Source organism: Triturus cristatus, chromosome 5_2 (genome assembly GCF_964204655.1).
Source record: "Triturus cristatus chromosome 5_2, aTriCri1.1, whole genome shotgun sequence".
NCBI lineage: Eukaryota > Metazoa > Chordata > Amphibia > Caudata > Salamandridae > Triturus > Triturus cristatus.
The window spans coordinates 22618603-22637101 of NC_140588.1; the positions used below are offsets into that span (position 1 = coordinate 22618603).

The 18499-nt window shown below is 44.3% G+C and overlaps 1 protein-coding gene across 2 annotated transcripts in view; it reads right to left on the reverse strand.

Moving 5' to 3' along the window:
* Positions 1–18499, reverse strand: part of SLC9A3 (solute carrier family 9 member A3) — an 840704-nt gene that overhangs the window by 255626 nt on the left and 566579 nt on the right. For both annotated transcript variants that reach the window (XM_085606775.1, XM_085606776.1), the window contains exon 9: positions 8238–8308. In XM_085606775.1, coding sequence (XP_085462901.1) covers positions 8238–8308 — 71 coding nt within the window. The remainder of the gene's footprint in view (positions 1–8237; positions 8309–18499) is intronic.

Sequence of the window (18499 nt, forward strand, 5' to 3'; positions counted from 1 at the left end):
TCAAAGTATTCCTGCCATTCTTCCCATTTAAGAGAAGAATCCCCTATCGAGGGAATAAAAGGTTGTGGAGGAGAAAGGTTCCAAACATTTCCAGAGGCCATGGTGATGAAAACAAAAGTAAATAAGAAAGAAGAGATTGGATGAAAGAAAGAGTGCAATAATATAGGTAAAGTAGTAGGAGATGAAGGTGAGGAATAGAAGCGTGAAGATGAACAGAATAGGTGGAAGTGAGGAAGAGTAATCGTGATATACAGCTGTACGTGAAAGTAACAGTGCACTAGCTGGAAACAACAGGTAGAAAAGTAAAGTGATAATTGTAGCGCATTGCTAAATGCATGGAGGGTTGCAGAATGTAAAAATGGCACCAAATGTCAATGATGGATGGATGCACTTGGTAGAGTGTGTGCATCACTGAGGTAAAACCATCATAGTAGGTAACATAATATGCTACTATAAGAGTTTGAGAGGTAAAAGGGGGAGTTGATACAAAGCGTGTACAAATAATAGTTGGATGCGCTAGGAAGTGTGCGCGTCAGTGATGAAAGTAAACTAGCGCATTGGTGACAAGAATGCTACAAATGACTCAGGATGCACTTTGAAGTGTGCACATCACCGTGGTAACTGGAATGTTACAAAATGACCCAGGTTGGATGTGCTTTGAAGTGTGTGCATCACTGATGAAGAAAAATGAATGTGCGCGTTGGTAACACAAATGTTACAATGATTTGGGCTGGATGTGCTTGAAGTGTGCGCATCACTGGTGTAAAGAAATGTACGTTGGTAACATTAGTGTTGCTATAGATGAAGGCTGGATGCGCTTGAAGTGTGCGCGTCACTGATGAAGAGAAATGCGTGTTGGTAACACAGTGTTACTTAAAATGGCTGCCACGTACAGTTACTTAGCCCAATGTAAAATCGCTGATACGGCATGCGGTTCAATGATGTCACGCACGTAATGGAAATGCGCAGTTGGGCCTCCGAGAGAAGTCTTGAGGAGAAGTGCTTTCGATGCACAGCGTGAGGCGGGAAGACGGCTCAGTGACGTAGAGTGCATAATGGAGCTGGGCAGTCAGGCCTCCAGGAGGAGTTCTGAGAAGTGCTTGCAGTGTGTGACATGAGGTGAACACACAGCGTGGGAACACCAGCAAGAGTGTGAAGAGATTAAAGAGTCAATAGCCACACACCGGAGCAGTGAGGATGTAACAGCCAGCAGTAAGAGCCTCAATGGAGCTATTAGCGCTAAGGAAAAGGGAGCAGTCACGGGTCGCGCTGATCTCAACGCAAGAGGATGAATCCTGAAGCTCTGTGTGCCAAGAGGCAATCGCCACATCAGCAGGGCAGCAACTTGAACGCTGAACTGAAGAACTGAGAGGAAAGCCCTCGTAGAAGCAACAACAAGGCAGGCAGAAGTGCAAGGGATGCACTTGTGGGTCCATTGTGGTGTCAGGGCAGCTTGTCGCCAAAATTGTAAAGACTAGAAGCAGACATTAGGTAAGTAGAACAGCCTTTATTGAAGAAAGCCACAGACACCAGGGAGGGCGTCTTCTCGGTACAGAGGCTCGGCACCAACTTTCCCCTCAACCATCACCCATACCCAAGGTTCTACCACAGAACGTATGGACATCCTAGAAACCTGGGCATGGGCTCGTGGCAGGAGAGACGGTGCAAGGCATGTCGCGAGACCGATGCGGTACATACAATAGCAGGTAACAAAGTTAGGAGAAATATAATAAACATAACACTTTTGAATACATTTTATTGATTATCAGGACCAGTTTTATAACTCACTGCACTACGGACTTTGATATGGTAAATTTTAAGTTTTTCTGCCCATTGGAAATACAGCATAGTCAGTGTCTTCACACACATCTGCCCAAAACCTTAGGAAGCTTTTCTGTTACTCCCAGTGATCAAGGATCAATTACCGCAGAACAGATCCCTAAATATGTAGAAAACATCACCCGTCACCTGGGTCGAAATCAAAGAGTGAGCCGCTCGCTCTTCTTCAAGAACACAGCTTGGGAAGAAAGAACCTTACAGGATATGGACGGATAACGCAATCCTGAAATGCCGTGAATGAAATCAGATTCCTCCAAAGTCCTTTCGCAACTAACATAAAACAAGCCCAATCCCCCTTTAAAGGGAGCCAAAACCAACCAAACATTTTACCAAAAGAAGCCCAACTGCCAATGGGTATCCAAAAATGCAAAAAAGCTCAAAATAATACAAGCTATGGGGCAGGAGGTGACAGTAACACAACTGTGGGATTAAGAGGCAGTGGGAGGAATAATGCTATATTTAAATGTAAGCAGCTAGGGACCTAAAGCTGAACACAAACAGTACAGAGCAGGAAACCAAGAAAAAAATAGTCCCCCAGAAAACAGATAAAGAACCAGAGTGGAATGAGACAGTACTAAGTCCCTGCTCTGTGGCAGGAACAGTAGAGAGAAAAGAGGGACAAAGAGGTAGGACTGACCACTAGCAAGCAAGGATTTCTGAAGGACACTAACATAGACAAATGAAAAGCGAAGGCAAAAAAATGGGATGGACCTGATGCACACAGACCGATTACAGCAGGTCTCAAAGAGACAGCTACGCTGTCTAGCTCGACATAAAAACGAGGCAGACTGCCATTTTTTGAATGACCTATAACCGTCTTTTTACATAATGAGGGGAGCCAAGGTTTAGAGAGTTCCTGTAATCCAACCAGGAGATAATCAAGGCACAGACACTCTTACCAGGGGAGTAGCACCCGATTGGACAGATTGTTACCTAGTAATATAAGTTCAGTCTTGTCCCTATTTAGCTTAAGGCAGGAGCAGGCCATCCTGTTAGCCACCTCCTCGTGTTGTTGACAGTTGGAGCCATGTTATGGAGAGATTTAGACAAGGAATAATTGGGTGTCATCTGCGTATGAGAATATAGTCAACCAACAAGCTCATACTTTCTCAGCTAAGGGACACATAGAGAGGCTGAAGTGGGTAGGGCTCAAAGTAGAACCCAGCGGTACTCCACATTTGAAAGAGAAAATGTCTGAGTAACACATTTGATCTAATACCTGGAAAGTTCTACCCTCATGAAATGACATCAACCATTTAAGTGTGCAGTCACTTATCCCCACATCTATAAAGGTCTGAATGAGTGTTGCATGGTCCACTATATCAAATGAAGCACTGAGGTCCAAAAGGATGACTGCTGCATAGATCCCTGGGTGCAGGTTCAATCAATCAACAGGATTTGTAAAGTGCGACTTATCACCTGCAAGGGTATCCATGTGCTGGGCTGTTGCTGTGGGCTGTTGCTGTGGATGCTTCAGTTGAACAGTCAGGTCTGTGTGCCAAGAGGCAATCGCCACATCAGCAGGGCAGCAACTTGAACGCTGAACTGAAGAACTGAGAGGAAAGCCCTAGTAGAAGCAACAACAAGGCAGGTAGAAGTGCAAGGGATGCACTCGTGGGTCCATTGTGGTGGCAGGGCAGCTTGTCGCCAAAATTGTAAAGACTAGAAGCAGACATCAGGTAAGTAGAACAGCCTTTATTGAAGAAAGCCACAGACACCAGGGAGGGCGTCTTCTCGGTACAGAGGCTCGGCACCAACTTTCCCCTCAACCATCACCCATACCCAAGGTTCTACCACAGAATGTATGGACACCCTAGAAACCTGGGCATGGGCTCGTCACAGTCTTGAGTCCCTTCCTGAACTCTGAAAGAGAGGGAGAAGTCCAGAGGTGGAGGCTGTTCCAAGACCTGGCAGCAAGGTAGGAGAAGGAGCGTCCTCCACTGTTGCTTCGGCAGATGCAGGGATTGTGAACGAGGGATATGGAGGCAGAGAGTTGGTATCTGGAGGGTCGGTGGCAGTTCAGGCCTCAATTGATGTATGCTGGTCCTTGATCATGGTGGGCTTTGAAGGCGTGGATCAGCATCTTGATTTGGCATCTCTTTTGGATGGGGAGCCAGTGAAGCTTCTTGAGGTGGGGGGGTGATGCGGGTCCCTTTGGGGAGGTCAAGGATGAGTCTGGCCTCTGCGTTCTGAATGGTCTGCAGTCTCTTCAGGAGGTGACTGGTGATTTCGATGTAGAGTGCGTTACCGCAGTCCAGTCGACTGGTGACTTGGGCTTGGGTGATGGTACATATAATGTTGACAGGGAGCCATCTGAAGATTTTATGGAGCATGTTAAGAGTGAGAAAGCATGCAAATGAGACTGCGTTGATATGGATTTTCATGGGGAGTTTGCTGTCAAGATGATGCCAGGTATTCGGGTGTGGTCCAACAGAATGGATGAGGGTCCTAGTTCGTAGGGCCTCCAGGAGTCGTTCCATGGGGAGGTGTGGTTCCCAAAGATCAGTACCTCTGTTTTGTCAGTGTTGCGTTTCAGGCAGTTGTTTCTCATCTAATTGACGATGCTCGTCATACATCTGTGGAAGCTGGTTCCTGTGGTGGTGGGGTCTTCTGATAGCGAGAGGATGAGATGGGTGGCGTCTGCGTATGATATGATGCTCAGTGAATAGGTTCTAATATGTTGACTTGGGGGGTCATTTAGGTGTTGAAAAGTGTGGGGCTGAGGGATGAACCTTGATGGACCCAACAGAAGATGCTATGTTCTAAGGTGAAAGACGGATCCTCTAGGTTCTTCCAGTGAGGAAGAAAGCAATCCATTTGATAGTGTCACCTTGGATTCGAACATGATAAAGCCTCTTGATTAGAGTGGGGTGGGATATGATGTCAAATGCTGCTGAGATGTCGAGGAGGGTCAGAGCAGCAGTTTCTCCCCAGTCGAGGAGGGTTCTGATGTCTTCTGTGGTAGTGGTCAGGGCGTTTTCAGTGCAGTGGTTAGTGCGGAATCTGGATAGGGAGGTGTCCAGCAGGTTTTTTCTGCAGGTGTTTTGCAAGTTGGTGATTGATGGAGTTTTTCGAGGACTTTGGAGGGAAAAGGAACAGAGAGTTGGGGTAGTAGTTTTTGCGTTTTTTGGGGTCGCGGACAGTTTCTTGAGAAGAGGTATTACCTCTGCGTGCTTCCATTCTTCAGGGAAGGTGGCTGTGCCATGATTAAACATGTGGTGGGGACATGGGTCTGTGGGGCATCCTGAGTGGGCGGAGTTATGATGGATGTGGTGTTCTCTGTGGTGAGCGGGTCCCAAACAGTGAGTAGGTGGTTTAGGTTTGTGTCTTTAGGAGCGAGGAGGGTGTGGAGGTGAGTGGGTTGGGGTTAAAAAATATCATAGTTGGCAGCAATCGTGTTATGGAAAGAAATCACCAGGGTGTCACAAACTTCCTGGGAAGGAGTGATGGTGTTTTTGGTGGCAGCAGGGTTGGCAAATTCTCTAACAATGCAGAAGAGCTCTTTGCTGTGGTTAGAACTGGCTTCGATGTAGTTGGATAGGGCCCACTTTTTTGTGTCTTTCAAGAGTCTGTGGTATTGGCTGAGTGGCTTGGCCTGTGAGTTCCTTGATGGTGCGCCATTTCCTTTCTAGCCATTTGCAGTTGCGCTTTGAGGTTTTCAGTCCTGTGGTGTGGTAGCTGGCTTGTGTGGTGGATCTCTTGGGTTTGGAGGGCTTGGTGGGTGTGACCCTGTTGGCACAATTGGTGATCCAGGCAGAGAAGTTCTTGATCTAGGTTGGTTGTGGTGTAAGGGTGGGGGGTGTTGAGGGCATCTGTACAGTGGCTTTCTGACACTGCTCCAGTTGTGGTGTGAGATGTTGGGTGTCTTGGTAGCAGTGCTGCGGGGTACTGAGATGGTGAAGTGGATAATGGAATGATTGAGCCAGGTGAGCTTGGTGACATGACTGTGGTTGACTCTGTCACTGGCTGCCAAGATGGGGTCCAATATGTGTTGGCGCTGTGAGTGGGATTTGTGATAAGTTGGGTGAGGTCAATGTTGTTCATGTTTTCAAGGAGGTTGGCAGTGTTAGTGTTGTCAAGGTCTTTAAGAAAGATGTAGTGCTTGGAGTCGATGGTGAGCAGGGCTATGAAATCAAGAATGGAGTCGCAGAAACTGGGGCGTGGTTCTAAAGGTCTGTAGGCATGTGGACCTCTGATGGTGGTTCTGTCATCCGTGTGGAGTTGGAAGTTGAGGCGCTCCATGATCGGAATGGGGTTGTCCTTGGTGGTGGGAGTCGGGGAGCTGCGGTGATGTCAGCAGTGGACATGGGGTTGAGCCAGGACTCGGGATGAAGATGACATCGTGGTGAGGAAGGTGAAGGTATCCTAGATGTCGGTGGAGTGCTTGCAGAGTGATTGTGCATTGAGCAGGATGCAGTGGAGTAGCTCTGGGGCAGTCTTGGTTGGAGTGGTGGTCTTCGTGTGTGTGGGTGCTCCAGTGTTGCAGGAGAAGAGGCAGTGCCGGCAAGTGAAGGGTCCGACCATAGATCGAGGAGACATGTGGCAGCAGTTGTCATTAAGATTCGGGTCCAGGGCTCGGAGCTCGGCGGCAGAGTACCTGTGGTTGGCGGGAGAATCAGGGTTCCTGTCAGTGGGCACGATCCTGGCACGGACAGACACAGACTGGTTTACCTTTTGCATGCCCGCTGCCTGTGTCCGCTGCACAGCCGTTCGCAGCCTCCATTATATAGGTCCTGCGAGGAGGAAGGAGTGCAAGGAGGTGGGAGAGATGAAAACGGGCAGGAAAGGGTGAGGGATGGGAACAAAGCATGCGACAAAACTAGTACAACAAAGGAAACAAACAACCTGAACAAAACTGCAGAAGGACAGACACAAAGGAATATAACAGCAGGAGTCAGCAGTAACAGGGAAAACCATAAAAAAAAAGATGACAAATCCAGTGTGCAAGCTGAGATTGGGATAATAACATACGGCAAACAGTAACATGGCGTGCTGGGGTGCAGAAAATCACACAAAGCTTCAAAATGACAGAGAGCAGGAAGAAGAGAAGCATACAAGGGAGACTGTTGCAAAGCACGTTCACTCCCATGGAGTACTTCACGTAAATGAAAAAATGTATTCCAGAAAAGCAAAGACTGTAGAAGAAAAGAAGAGGCCAATTAGAGTAGTTGTAAAGAGGCTATGCTCTATAGGAGGGAAATGCACAAGCTGTCTGGTGGTAACACAAATAAAGCAAGCCACTAGAAAGCAAGGAAATGTAAACGACAAAAGGCAAACCCAATGGTAAGCAAATGGAGGAATGCATTCCTATGTCAGCTTTCAGCATATCCCCAAGATGTCTTTCACAACAAGACAGGTAGGCTTTGACCTAAAAATAGAGAGAGCTCTGCACGTTTTTAGCCAGGTGCAGATGGCAGAAATATTCCCTGGCCTTGCCCATGCCAAACCAATACCGATGACTGGGATGAAATTATGAAGCCTTGAGGGGTCGATCACTAGCTTTGGCGCTCCTCTTATCTAAGATGTTTCACTCAATTGTAGGGTGGGAATGGTGGGAGTGATGGTGGCGACTTATTGTTTGCGTGTTCGAGGTGTATACTTGCTACATGTCTTCTCTGTATTTCCTCTCTCCTCTCATCCCACCTCTTTCCTGGCATGCCTTCTCTGTATTTCCTCTCTCCCCTCATTATACGTCTTCCCTGGGGGTGTACTCGATGGCAATCCAAGTTATTATGGCAATTTTTCTGAACGACGGGTATAACCCATTCTTGCAGTTGAGTGGAGTAGGGTGCGCATAACCATATATGTTACATTATCCTGTGAAATCTTTTCAGTGAAGATTATTAAAACAAAAAGTGTTGCGTGGAAAATGGATCACTATGACATGTACTCTGCTGCTTGCCTAGCCAGCCTATTGGAGGCAGGCTATGAATTAGGCTGAGTGCAATGCATTTTTTATAAAAATCACGGCAGCCGAAATACCCGACGAAGGACAAGGAGGAAGCACATGACGCTTAATCTTCCATCACACCTCGGGCAATAAAATGTAACTATTCTATGTTAAACATTTCATGGAATACAACTACGAGGTATGGCTTGAAAATATATTACCAAAAAGTCAAGCTAGCCAATGAAATCTGCTACAACCTACATAACCCCATATATTTTTACAGTTATTTTACTGATGCACTCTGTATTGACTACTTTGCCAAACAAATTGTATAGGACTCTTGAACTGCCTTTACTTGCAATAAAATATCTTTCATTTTATTTTGAGGATTTCCAGAAGTCGAGCAAACTAGAAGCCATTCTACGAAAACACATTGTGAGTATCAGATGTCATTCATTTCCATTTTGATAAAGACTTGCTTATATACAAGTAGGAAAAAACAACTTACTTGTCTCTCATGTAATTGTGCCCAATTTGTCCAGAGATATCTTCAATAGCAGAAAGAATATGATCGAAAGCCTTAAACGAAATCAACCAGATCAATATTGTTAATCGTTTAAGATTTTTATTTCGGATGCAAAGAGCCACAAAACACAGTACAGCACATTAACTAGATAAATAAATAAATAACATAAGTATATTCAACATTTCATAATACACCGATCTCATAAAACCTTGTCCCACAATAAGATCAGGAAAGAGAACAAATAAGAAGTGCAATAGTGTGTAAAGGGGTGATTTCAAAGAAGAGGGAGCTGCATCTAGATTATAAGTAATGTCGGAAGGTCGCTATTGGGCATCATTGCTTGGGGACTTGACAATGCCCATTCGAGTAATGCAGGCAGCATGCAGATATTTTGTCACCACAACAGCAATTACCTCTCTCGTGTCTGAGCATAAAGTGCATTGGCATAATGGCGAAAGCCCAAGAGCTTACACAACGGGCTCAGCCACTGTTTCCGGGGTCTATCAAAGGCTTGGCAAAAAAAGGCAAAGTGATACAGTTTCTTCCGCTGACTTGCATAAGAGATTATTGTCATGGATGAATTTAAAATTTTTAGGAATTCAAATTATTTCACACCGAATGACGGTAGCTAAAACATTGCTCCACTTATTATTTTTTGTTCTGTTAGAGTCATACAAGATATATAGTCTTAATCCAGTTGCTATTTTGGTAAATTCTGCACACTAAAAGTAAGATTGTAAATCAGAGGATTGAAATATTGCAAGTGTGGTTGCTGTTTCATCATGGTATGTGTTCTCATTCAAATTTCCTAGCAAACAAAACAATTTATAAGTCATGAGCTAAATAATTACATGTTTCATGTCAAACAGATAAGTTCAACGCATTATAAAATAAAGAAAACACATTTAAACTAGAGGATGGAGAACACACGGAACTGGCAAAGCTAGAAGTTTCATGGTTGATGTGCTAAAGCATGCAAAAAGCACCCTTGACTTGAATATAGTACGTTATTTTCTATGTGAAATAAAGTTGGACAGCAAAGGAGCCTTTATTATAATCCTTCTGTTAGACAGAAAGAAAGAAAGGACTGTAATGAAGTCTCCCTTGCCACCCACCTTCATTTCACATAGAAACAATAAACATTGACTTTGCCAATAGGTCTCACTTATGTGAAAGCTATTGGCTTTGCCAGCGTATTTTAGCTTTATTGTACAGCTGCCGTTCAGCATGGCTAAAAGTTAGTGCGGTGGTGTAGATTGGAGTGGCGTGGAATGGAATTCTGTAAAGTTGAGTAGAATGGCATAGGGTTGCAACATTAGAGTGGGACAGAGTGGAGTAGATTGGCATGGACTGGAGTAGCTTAGAGTTGAGTGGCGTGGAGTGGGTAGACTGGCGTAAACACCTTTTATTGATTTGAAAACACAAATATAACCTATATCAGAGGTGTGGATGATAAAAAAAGGAATGTACATGCATTCATCAATGAAAATGAAAAATTTAAAGTTCTACACAAATCTACATACAATTAATTACATGTTTATGTGAGATTTTCTGGTAGCTCAGCTGCTACCTAATTGGATTACTGCACGTAACGCAATGGCGCAGGAGTGAGAGGTTGAAAGGTAACGTTTAATTGCTAAGGACAGCAGTACAGATAATTGCCAAACAATGTTATCTGGAGCAAACCTGGAATCCTTTTTTACTAGTTACATTAAATTTGCTTTCAAATTATTGGTATTTCAAGGTTCTACGCTGTGCAATGCAGCCGTTGTTCTGTAGGTGGACACAATGATATCTGAAGTATAAATAGTCTGGTGTTCAGTTAGAGACTTATCGCTAAGCACAATGCTGTTCATTCTTCTGCAGAGAGGCTCGCGGGTCGACTCTATCCAGCGGGAAGGACTCTCTGCAGACTCGTGTCTGACACGTTGTACTCTGGATATGAGGAGAAGGGGAGGCGATAGTCGCACATTAGTGCTTGTGTTCTAGGGAAGCGAAAGGGGGCCCATGGGGTGAAACCAACCCTGTACAAAGGTGTTTTGTATAGGGAACTCAAAATGTCCTCTGCTACATGGGAGGAGATCACCCAGTTTATATATATATTCTTGCATCATGCATGGTACTTGTAGTATTACAAAGATCTGAAATCACAGAAAATCAAGGTGTCACCTTTAACAAGAGAAACCTCTGACCTAACTCTCATTCCTCTGTCCTCACTAATCAGCCGTCCTTTGCTGGCAAGGACCTCATAGAATTTCTGAGGGTAGGCTTTTCTCTATACTCTCTTGCTTCAGTTTTGGGACTCTACTCACAGGTATGCAGTCAATACACTACACTACACTAGGGAAGCAGTAGCTACTCTCCAGTATGCCATGCCAAACCAGGGACCATCCAAAAAGCACAACACAATGTAAAGGGGTGGGGGGGCAGGGAGCTATTAGGAAAACTACAGGGCCAGTATCAATGCTCCCAAAGACTGACATAGTATTCACTAAGGGGTAACTGTTCCTAAAGAAGGAAGAGAAAGCAACCTGTTGTGGTTGTCAAAGAGGTCAGAGTGGTCTCTCTCAATAGAGTTTGGTTTTTATGACAGTGAGGGAAATTCTCCTTTGGAATATAGTGCCCTCACATACCCTTGTGAGTGTCATGCTACATCATCGGGCATTGCTCCTCATGGGTGTGGCGCTGCTTTCCTCCACAGGCCCCGCAAGAGGGCTCTTTATCGGAGACCTTTAAAGGAGATGCTGCAGTTGTGCATGTGGGTGTATGGGCCTCGGACAGTGAGTGGGTGAGTGCATTAAAATTCCCTTAACAGTTTTATTCGGGGGTCTGAAAGGTGAGGTTGAAAAACAAAAGGATGGGGAGCACCTCCTTGAAGCAAAAGATGGAGGAGGAATGAATATCTTCCTGCTGCCCTCAGTGTGTGCCGCCAATCCATGCTCTGCAGGTATTGCCGCATACACTGTGCACACAACGTGGACCCTGACAGATGTTAAGGGTTCCAATGGTAAGGGACCTATAACATAACTGGTCGTTTGGGAACATTGAGGGACCAGTCATATATGACACAGCCCATGTACATTGCCCAGGATCTGTGACAACACGATATACTTGAATCAACATTAAATCACCCAATCCATATCGTAGATCCCACCATCAACTACACTGTTCACAGCACATGGTTCTCCCTACAACATGTGTACATACCACATGTGTAAAATCCAACTCTATTGAGAGAGACCACTCTGACACCTTTGACAACTAGAACAGGTTGCTGACTCTTCTTTCTTTAGGAACAGGTACCCCTTAGTGAATAATACCCTATCCAAAATGCACCTAACTGGTCTCCGCATGTAGACTTTCACGACACACGGAGTCTTACTACTACACACTTGCTACATATCCACCGCAGACACATGCACATGGAATGTCAATGCAAAGAAATGAGAGTCACATAAACTACGCTACCACTCTTGACACTCAGTGCCTCTTTGCCACACTTCAGCCACCTATATATCTCCACCACCCTACATCTAACCCTCAGAGTTTCACAGACCACTCATCTGGTACTCAAGCTATCACTGTTGCCCTTTGTTTCCAGTGCTATCACAACTGGCAATCAGACTCCTTTGTTACTCAGATCCCCAACGTAGGGCGTCTGAGACAAACTAGCTGGAGCCCCCCCTCACCTTTTCTTCTGCACATTAGAGCCATTCCTATACTGAGCTTCCCTTTGCTGAGTGTCATAGCCCTTTTACCCCCTTTGTTAGCCATTAACCATTTTTGCTGACTTCAGCCATCTGAGTATCTCAAACACTTTCTGCAACCCTTCACAGACCACACCCATCCACCTTTAGACTACCCAAGTTCCAGTCCCACTGCACTCTAATCCACCATCACAGTACTGTCACAGAAAAAACAGTGTCTGTTATCACTAAGAGTGTAACAGTCTTGTGATCTATTCACATTGGAAGCTCTGAATTTTTAGTAAATACATACTAGTTCAGTAAGAGGGCAGAAGAGCATAATAGCCCCACGGCACTGGTCATAAAGAAACAAATAACTAAAGGCAGACGGGCGGGGGGCCTGCGGCCCCAATGGCATTCCACCAATGCTGGTCAAACAAGACCCAGAATTCTGGAGTAATGCACTGGTACCAGTCTTCAGATTTGCTTTAAGAACTCCTACACTTCCAGAATCATGGAGAGGCTCAATTATCAGCCCAATATGTAAACAAGGCAAGAGGTCCACCCCAAATATTTACAAGCTGATAGCCCTTATAGACACTGAGGCTAAATATTATGCAGGGATCATCTTAAAAGAAATAGCCAATTGGACCTCAGAAAACAAAATCATTCCCATAACACAAACAGGATTCTGCCAAGGACAAGGCACAACAACTAACATCATGGCCTTGACCATGCTTATGGATGCTGTGAAGGAGGGCAAATACCCCCTGTACCTCTGCTTCATAGATTACACAGCAGTGTTCGACCACGTTGATCGCACTAAGCTCTGGCATAAGTTGGCCAGCTGGGGGATACCAACTTCTCTTTTAGATCAACTTAGGCATTTGTACACCAACACGTGGATCAGAATAAAACTAGGTGGCGGGACGCACCTCTCAAATAGAATTCCCAAAACTAAGGGACTAAAACAAGGGTGCATCCTAGCCCCACTGTTGTTTAACCTTTTTCTAGCAGACTTACTGGGGGAACTGGACAGTTGTTCATCACATGCCCCGAGGTTTGGATGCATGACACTGACAAATTTGTTATATGCTGACGATCTAGTCCTGATCAGTCGGACCCCCATTGGTCTTCAACATCTCTTGGACGGGACCTGCAACTTTTCTCAACGGAACGCCTTAAAAATAAACCTTACAAAAAGCAAAATCATGATGGTAAACTTCCACCAGAAGACAAGTCCGAGCTGGTATCTTGACGGGAAACACCTACAGCACGTAACAAGCTACAAGTACCTGGGGATACTTTTAGACCAAAACAATTCCTTCAAGCCGCAGCTGGAATCCTTGTAAAGGAAGGGTGCTATGACCTACCTGGCACTTAAACCCTTGAAGAAGAAGTTGCCGGACCTGTCACTAGACCCTTTCTTAAAAGTCCTGCGGGCCAAATTGCAGCCCATGATCACCTATGAGAGTGAGCCAATGAGAGGAAGAGATGCAGCAATTTTAAACAGCATAATAACAACCTCTTACCGAGCGATATTTCAGCTCCCTAAATACGTTTCTCCAGCCCAAATACGGTTGGAATTTCGCCTACAAAATCAGGCGACAGAGAGAATGGGAGCCTATGCAAAATGTTGGCATAAAATCAGAGCTGCTGAGATTGGTTCCCTAAATAACCATCTCTGGGTAGAACTAACGCGTACAGGGAAATCATCGGCTAACAAATATCTCTTGTCTTCCATCAAAGCTCTAGGCCTGACAGACCTTTGGAATACCCCAACGGCTCACTGTGTGTTAAAAAAACTAGTCACAAAGTCAACAACACTTAAATCTACTGTAGAGGATAAGGAAGCATTGTCGAAGCGAGCACATGGCTGGGTAGTGCTCAACAATTACAAAGCCTGCAAACCCCAACCCTACCTTAATGCAGGAATAAAGATAACAACTAAAGAAACATTTTTAAAACTTCGCCTGGGAGTTGGTTCAATTAACCCATTCTTACCCCCTTGGGAAAGCAGAGGAGGAGACCAGCTATGCAGGCTTTGTGCCCGTGGAGTTGAGAACCTCATCCACATCATTTGTATTTGCAACAAATTAAAAGACATAAGGAAAACCTTATTAAATCCATTCTTTAACCAGCATGGCATCAGGTCCTGCAGGCAGGCAGTAATCCATTGCTTCAATCCAACCTTAGCACAGTTGAATTGCCGCCTCATAAAATTCCTTGGTCTCACTGATCAGAGATTGAAAAACACATCTTTGAAGGCAACGATCTAGCTCCACAATCTGAGCTATAAGGGGATCCCATGGAGAAGAACATCAACCCACAGAATAAAAACTTTGACAAGGGGCTCGAAGGACTGATTGCTTAATAATGCAAACCATATGAGATAGACTTTTTACCTGATTAAAACATTAATAGCGTTTTATACAGTTTTATGTAAATTACAACGTGGATTACTTTTAAACTGGTTAATTCTTTATTTATATAGGGAATTATTTTAAAACTGATTAACTCTTTTGTAATAGTGGTTTTTGATTTTAAAGATCATTTAATGTATGCAACGGTTTTAATTAATCATGCATAATAAAAAATTACCTTACCTTACCTTACCTAATAAGAGGGTTGAAAAAGGAGGTGGTTTCTAGACGTTGACAGAATATGAAGCATGAAAAAGAACAATATACAAAAGGGACATTCTAATACATGTGGCCTTGAATCACATGGGTATCCTCCTGCTACTGGTCTTCTTCCTTGTCCTCCTGGTTCTTCTATGCCTCCTTGTGTTCATCATCTTCTGGGTCTTGGTTCCAAGCCCTCGTTTTCTGGGTAGTTTTGGTCCTCCTAATCCTCTTCCTGATTCTGGTCCAACAAGGTCTGGTCACCCTGGTGGTATTGTTTGCCTGAATCTGATGCTCATGATCTAGTACTTTCTAATACTGGCCTTGCTGACCATGCTCCTGACCCTTATTTTATTAGCCCTTCCTGGGTCTCCTGATCCTGGAACCGCTTATACTCACCACTGTATTTCTGCTGACTTGCTAGGTCCTTTTCTACCTAGCCCTATTGTCCTGGTTCTCATAGCTCAGGCACCCATAGTCTTCCTGGTTTTGGTCACCCTGATTCTACACTCCCTAATCTTCTTCCGCATGTTGCACCTTGAACTGTGTGCACTGCTCCCGGTCCTTCATATTAGGTTATCGTGAGCTAGGCCGGGCCATTTTGGTCCTAGTCTGTGCCCATTGATCCTCATGACTCTGTTTGTCCTAGTCGCCCTGATCCTTGCCATCCTGGTCCTGAAACCTCAGTGCCTGGTCCTCTTGCTCTATTTGATACTTCAGGTTCTGGTGTCTCTGGCCTGCCTACCCCTTCTCCAGCTTCTCCCGATCATTCCAGTCCACCTAACCCTCTCCCCCGATACTGGTCCTAATGGCCCTAGACCATCTGCTCTTCATCTGACTTGTTCTCCTGGTCCTTTACCATCTTGTCATCATAATATTGGCCCTTGTCCTCCTGCTCCTTGTCATCCTGCCACTGCACTAACTTGTCCACTTAATCCTGATCCCCCTTTTCCAGCTCATCATGTTATTAGCCACCGCAATTGTCATCCTAGTCCTGATGTCCCTGTTCCTCCTTTTCCTTCTTACCCTAGTTGTCTTGGTCCTTGTACTCAAGGTCCTGATCATCTTTGTATTGATCTTTATGGTCCTTTGTTTGCAGTCTCTTTTAGAACTTGTTTCATCTTGCTCTGGTTGCCTGTGTCCCTGGTTTAACCTCCCTTTGCCTCCTGGCCATGGTCGTCATATTCTTGTTTTTCATAGACCTTGTCCTTCTCAAGATTCTGTGCCCATTGGTTCATATCCTATTGGTTCAGGGTTTGGTTTCTCCTTAGCCTAGTTCTCATGGACCTGGTCCACCACACATCCTAGTCTTGGTCTCCTTGATTCTGGTCATCTTGGTCCTTCTTTTCCTATTGTGGTGGTTATCATAAACCTTGTCTTTTGGCCATCCTGGTTGGTCTTGATTCCTTCAGTCTTGGCACGTTTGGACCCTTTCCTTTCTGGTCCTATTGATCCTGGTCACTTTGTCCTGGTTCTTCTCACCCTGAACCTCCTAACCCTAGTACCACATGTCCTGGTCCTGCTAGTCCATTGGTCAATTTGACCTCTTGGTTCCTGATTCTCTTAACCTTTGTCCTCCTGGTTTGGGTTGCCCTAGTCCTCCTGGAGCTGTTCCTTGTTCTCTTAGTACTACTGGTACTGCACCCACTGGTCCTGGCCCTCTTGATCCAGATTCTCCTTGTTCAGTCCTACTAAGCCTTCTGGTAATTTTGGTCCAGGACCTCTTGGCCACAACTGTTTAGTCCCTTTGGCCTACATGACATGGGACCAATAGATGTACATGCCTGAAACTCACTCTGCTGGGTAAATAGAATAAGAACATTTGCTTATTCAGCAGGCGGTTGAGTGAATAGACACTCTTCCTCCGAATTACCCATATTCATTGCTTACCTTTCTCCTGCTTTCACTTCCCCATTCCGCAGAAGCGACATTACTGCGTATGTCTCAATTTACCTCCTGTAAGTGTCCCAGAGCACCTTGCCCCCAAGCACTAATTGACTATTGTTAAGCGTCCAAGAACATTAAAAAAAGATATATTCCGATAGGTGAAGAAAATATTTATGTAATATGCCATGCTTGTCATATTGAAGACATCCAAATACTCCTATACTGCAGCACAACATTACTTTGTGTCATATTCTGACACTCCTGAAACCGAAGTTTGATTCCTAAATGTATTATTATAATTATAAAATAACAGAAATGTTTTATTCAAATTTGATTTGACAGTTTTTTTGTCAGTAAACAACATCTGCATTTAACTTAATGCATGCTGTTGTATATTTGTATATACACTTACTTTCAGCTGCTTCACACATGCTGCATCCCCATTTCAAGAGGGCCACCATCCTGTCATTACCTGGAGTCTTTTTTCTTCTTCATATATGACTAAATAAAGACCTCTTTGACATTATTTATCCGGCCGCCAGTCAAATGGCACATTATCTCTACAGTTTATTCTGAGTCCAGATAAAAAGTGAAATTTCAGATATTTAGGTAGCTACTGACTAAATAGTAAGATACTGTACTATTTTGGCAGCCACTGGGTAAATAGCAGTGATTATGGACTATTTGGCTGGCATCCAGAGAAACAGCCACTTCCTTAAAAATAGAAAATAAAAATCTAAGAACGTCAGCAATTTGTGGTTGTTCAAAGTCTCTTTCTCTCAGCTGGATATTTCTCTCTCATCTTCTTGAGGTGTCTCAAAATCTGACCTGCCTCATGCCAACAGAATATGTAGAACAATAACGTTTCTCAAGGGAAGTTGTAAAGTGTTTCAGTGTTGCATCATTAGAGGACGACACATTTGCATGTACCAGTAAGTGTTAATATTATTAACCTGCTTCTATTCTAAATCCTCTTTCTTGAAATAGCTGCTCCTTACTTCTTTATTGGCTGCGCACTGCTGTCTTTAACATCACAGAAGATCATTTTCTCTTCCTTACCCATCCTTTCTCCATGTTTAAGGCTTTTTTTTAATACAACTTTTAAAATATGACATCCGAATATTTTGTGATCATGTGCCAATCTCTAAATTTATTGCCACAAATATGGCTGCCAAGTCCGAGGCCTTTGTTAGTTTCTGTTTGCTTTCTATGTGAGGATGTCGAGACCTTGCAAGACCTTCTACGTGCTATTATCAGTACCTTCAAACTCCTTGTAATTGCACAGTTAAGCACACACAGATAATTTAATTTAAATTTAATTTAATTTAATTTGGCATTTATAGAGCGCGAACGAATACCCGTAGGCGTCTCGGCGCTAGACTGAACAACTGAATCTCCACAGCATTGGAAAGACCAGGGGGATTACTGGTTAAACAACCAAGTTTTCAGGCTCTTGCGAAACTGAAATAATGATTTGCTGGATCTGATATGCTGAGGAAGCATATTCCAGATCTTGGGAGCTGCTACCGTAAAGCGGCAGTCACCCCATGAGACAGTTTTAGAGCGTGGGACCACTAGATTATTAAGAGTCATGGATCTGAGTTGTCTAGTTGGTCTATAAAGTTTAAGTTGGTCCTTGAGAGGGCGTGGACCTTGGTCGTGTAGGGTTTTATAAATTATACAAAGAGATTTGAAAGTGATCCTATTCTTGATAGTCAACCAGTGGAGTGTCCTGATGGTGTCCGAGATGGGTGCAAACTTGGGTGTTCTTGTCAGGAGGCGTGCTGCCGCGTTCTGTATGGTTTGTAGTTTTTTTATAACTCTGGTTTGACCATTAAGAAAAAGCGAGTTACAGTAGTCCAAAGAGGGAAGGACCAGGGAGGTCACCAGAGTTTTGGCAGCTGCATCCGGGAGAACTGGCATGATTTTTCTTATCATCTTTAATTTGTAGTGAGCGGTGGCTGCTACTTTATTGGCATGTGCCATAAAGTTGAGATGATCATCAAAAATAATTCCCAGGTTCCTAACCTTGGAGGTCGGATTGGGT